General features: G+C 36.5%; 1 protein-coding gene across 1 annotated transcript; it reads left to right on the top strand.

Moving 5' to 3' along the window:
• The first annotated feature begins 1,975 nt into the window (after positions 1-1,975).
• LOC109209589 (probable serine/threonine-protein kinase clkA) lies at positions 1,976-3,631 on the top strand. The gene has a single exon (XM_019372897.1). It carries the CDS (start codon positions 2,072-2,074, stop codon positions 3,518-3,520), a length of 1,449 nt encoding a protein of 482 aa, XP_019228442.1. The 5' UTR covers positions 1,976-2,071; the 3' UTR covers positions 3,521-3,631.
• Positions 3,632-4,606: the final 975 nt, after the last annotated feature.

The raw sequence follows: 4,606 nt of genomic DNA, 5'->3' as shown, positions 1-4,606 counted from the left end.
AAGTGTTCTATTTATACCTTCTGTCCAGTAAAACCGCACTTGCGGTCTCTTTGTCGCTTCTACGACGCCGCACCTGCAGGAATTCCATTGCAGGTACGGATTCTACTTAATCTCCCAGGTTGCGCATCTACGGTAAAATATTCCCACCCGCGTGTACGTACCTGCGGGCCTTGCCCGCTTCTGCGATCCTCCCTTCTCAGGCCCTTTTCCGCATCTGCGCTCTTCTTTCGCATCTCCGGGACTGCGGATGCGCTGCTAACCTCGCACCTGTGCTTCCATTCCACCACAGCCTTGCCCGCATCTGCGACCACCTCTTCGCTTCTGCGGGACCGCACTTGCAGGCTCCCCACCGCAGGTGCGAAAACACCAGAACCAGGCCAACTTCAGAATCCTTCAAACTACAATCTTGTTTCGTTAATCACCCGAAATCAACCCGACGCCCTCGGGACCTCAACCAAACATACCAACATATCCAACAACATCATACGAACTTAGCCAGATCACCAAATCACCTCGAATAACATCAAAAACACAAATTACACCGGATTCAAGCCTAAGGAACTTCTAAACTTCCAAATTCCACAAACGATGCCGAAACCTACCAAACCACGTCCGAATGACCTAAAATTTTGCACACAAGTCAGGAATGACACCATGAACCTACTCCAACTTCCGGAAATCCAATTCGACCCCGATATCAAAATTTCCACTGCCGGCCAAAATCGCCAGAATTTCAGCTTTCGCTAATTCAAGCTTAATTCTACTACGGACCTCCAAATCTCATTCCGGACGCGCTCCTATGTCCAAAATCCCCTAACGGAGCTAACCGAATCATTAAAATTCAAATCCGAGGTCGTTTACATATAAGTCAATATCCAGTCAACTTTTCCAACTTAAGCTTTCAACTAAGAGATTGAGTGTCTTAATTCACTTCAAAATCACTCCGGACCCAAAGCAACTAACCCGGTAAGTCACAACACAGCGATGACACAAAAGAAGCAGAAAATGGGGGAACAGGGCTACAACTCATGAAACGATCGGCCGGATCGTTACAAGTTTTTCCACTTAATCATGATAAATTTTCTGAATTGGTGTAAAAACAAAGTAATTCACTAACTATTTTTTTAATATTTTTTTTAAATACACATTATTTCTTATAGACATACACACTTTGAAGTGGAAAATAATATAAGTCAATTGTTGGACATACTTAAATAAGCATGCAAATTGAGACAGAGAAGAAGGATGAAGAGGATCAATCAAACACAGGAGAAGTGAAAAAAAGGTTAGGTTTTAGGGATGCACTTTCTAGTAGACAATATTAAGAGATGTGCACGTAACATTTGATTTTTGAGTGCTCACCAAATGTCATAATTTTCAATGTTCCTAATATGGAAGTTTCTTTAAACCCTCCTACCAGTCTTCCAAAATCCACGCTTTATCACCTTATCTGTTTTTCATCTTCTCATTTTTTTTCTTTTAATTTTATTTCTCTCTTCCTATTTTTAAAGTAGAAAATTATAGTAAAAACTAAAGAAAGAGTACTATCGATATATAAGAAATGAACTAAGTAGTAAGCACTTATATCTCCTAACGATGTAATGTAACCTTTACATGTGTAATTTAATATGTTATAAAAGATTATTTACTTTATTCTTTCAGTTGCTAAATTCACTTATTACATATAATCACATGTAATTACCTTTTAAAAAATTTTAAAAATAACTTTTATATTATCAATATACAAAGTAAAACGCAAAAAACAGTACTTTCCTTATCAATATACAAGGACTACTATTTTCGGATTTTCCTCCATTTTACATGTCCCTATTTGCACCTAATCAGCAGGAAATTTTGGAAGGAAACAATAATCACTCCAACCTTTCCCCTCACCTCTCCTTGGACAAAAGAAGAAAAAAGTAAAGTAGGTCTCAAAATAATTTCAAAAGTAAGATTCAAACACTTAAGGATTGCACACTTAAAAATGAGAAGTGGTCTCTATATAAAGAAACAATCATAGCAAGTTCATAGCACTAAGACATTATATAAATTTATTTCTTTTTTCTTTCTCATGGCTGCCTTTACCAATCATTTCTCCTTCATCTTCCTCCTTCTTACCCTCATTTCTTTATTGCAAATCCATGCTAGAGAAAGTCAATTTTTTAACAAAATCTCCAGCAACTACAATGCTGAAAAAAAGACACAAGTAGTTTCCAACAAAGAACAAGAACCAAACTTCTTGTCTGAAAATGAAAATAATGGGTATGGCATATATGGTCATGAATCTGGTCAACTTCCTTCATTCACAACCACTACTAATAATATAGAAAAATCCTACAAAGAAATCAATCCCACCACCACCCCAACTAATAATATTCCCAATAGCAAATACCTTTCCCAGAATTACAACCCTGTGGCTTATGTCACTGTCCTAAAGGACGACGAGAACTACAACAATAACAATGAGGAGTACAAAAATACGGGCAATAGTAACAACAAAAACAATAACAATGGGGAGTACTATAATGGTGGCAATACTAACAACAACGAAGAGTATTATAATGGTGGTACTACTACTACTAACAACAACAATGAGAAGTACTATAATGGTGGTAGTACTAACAACAATAACAACAGGGAGTACTACAATGGTGGTAATACTAACAACATGAACAACAATAACGGGGAGTACTATTATAGTGGTAGTACTAACAATATAAATAACACCAACATGGAGTATTACAATGGTGGCAATACTAACAACGACAAAAAACAGTACTATAATGGTGGCAGTGCTAACAACAATAACAACAACAACGTGTACTACAATGGTGGCAGTACTAACAACAATAATAACTATAACAACTATAACAACAACAATGAGCAGTACTACAATAGTGGCAGTACTAACCAATACAATAACAACAACAACGAGGAGTACTACAATGGTGGCAGTACTAACAGCAACAACAACAACAACAACAACGAGGAGTACTACAATGGTTACAACAACAGAAACAACAACGAGGAGTACTACAATGGTGGCAGTACTAATAACAACAACAAGGAGTACTACAATGGTGGCAGTACTAACCACTACAATAACAACAACGAGGAGTACTACAATGGTGGCAGTACTAACAGCAACAACAACAACAACAACGAGGAGTACTACAATGGTTACAACAACAAAAACAACAACGAGGAGTACTACAATGGTGGCAGTACTAACAACAACAACAAGGAGTACTACAACGGTTACAACAACAAAAACAACAACGAGGAGTACTACAATGGTGGCAGTACTAATAACAACAACAAGGAGTACTATAATGGTGGCAGTACTAACAACAACAACGAGAAGTACCACAATGGTTATAGTTTTAACTACTACAATAACAACTACAAGGAGTACTACAATGGTGGCAGTACTAACAACAACAACAATAACAAGGAGTACTACAATGGTGGCAGTACTAACAACAACAACAATGAGTACTACAATGAGAAAATGCCTTGAACTTTTTCGAATAGTTAAAATAAAAGTTAAAGTGAATAAAATCATGCTATATAAGTTTTAATAATCATTGGTGTTGTCTTTCTCTTTTCTCACATGTAAAGTTATTTGTTAGGAAAAATATTATGACTAATTGAATAAAGATGTATTTATATGACTAATTAAATAAAGTTGTATTTATGGGTATAACTCTTGCTTTTCATATTTAATTTCAATCAAATGCCACCGTAATATAGCTATTAGTCTATGGTTTTGTATTTTTATTTTCCAAAATGAACAATCAATTAGTTGTAACTATATATCTCAAGCTATACATGCTACGGCGTATGATCAATAATCTCAAGGTGTTTTTGTAACGACCCGATCGTTCGTTCTGAGAGTTATAGCCACATTTTTCCCATCTATGCTTATCTATATGTTGTTCAGCTGTGTTGAGTTGTATCGAGTTGGTAGGATTGGGTTCGGAGTAGTTTTGGAGTGAAATGAACACTTAGTCTCTTAATTAGAAAGCTAAGTTAGAAAAGTCAACCGGAAGTTGACTTATGAGTAAAAGAATTCGGATTTGGATTTTTATGATTCGATTAGCTTCGTTGGATGATTTTAGACTTAGGAGTATGTCCGGAATATAATTTGGAGGTCCGAGGTAGAATTAGGCTTGAATTGGCAAAAGTTGGAAGTTTAGAAGTTCTTAGGCTTGAATTCGAGGTTGATTTAGTATTTCGGTGTTGTTTTGGGTGTTTCGGAGGTTTGACTAAGTTCGGGTAGTGATATATGACTTGTTGGAATTGTTGGTTGAGGTCCCGAGGGCCTCGGATGAGTTTTGAATAAGTTTGGGTTGTGTTGTGCTCGTTTTTCTTATGTTTCGACGCCGTTTCTTCAAGCATAAATGATATCATATTGAACAAATGAGCTCCGATTTCATTTTTTTATTGAAGCATTAGATTCGTATCGTAATTACGGACCTGTAGCAAAAAGAATCATCGAATTTGGACATCGTATGAGGATTTTATGGTTATTTTACTAGGAATTAGGTTGCCAGATTTTTCAGATTAATTACGAAATTGCCACCGACGGCGTATTTAAAAATCT

The sequence above is a fragment of the Nicotiana attenuata genome, unplaced genomic scaffold (assembly GCF_001879085.1).
Source record: "Nicotiana attenuata strain UT unplaced genomic scaffold, NIATTr2, whole genome shotgun sequence".
Classification (NCBI taxonomy): domain Eukaryota; kingdom Viridiplantae; phylum Streptophyta; class Magnoliopsida; order Solanales; family Solanaceae; genus Nicotiana; species Nicotiana attenuata.
This window is presented reverse-complemented; position numbering and strand designations above follow the sequence as displayed.

Excerpts from the sequence above, each read along its gene's own strand:
- LOC109209589 (XM_019372897.1), top strand. The coding sequence starts at position 2,072 with ATGGCTGCCTTTACCAATCATTTCTCCTTCATCTTCCTCCTTCTTACC.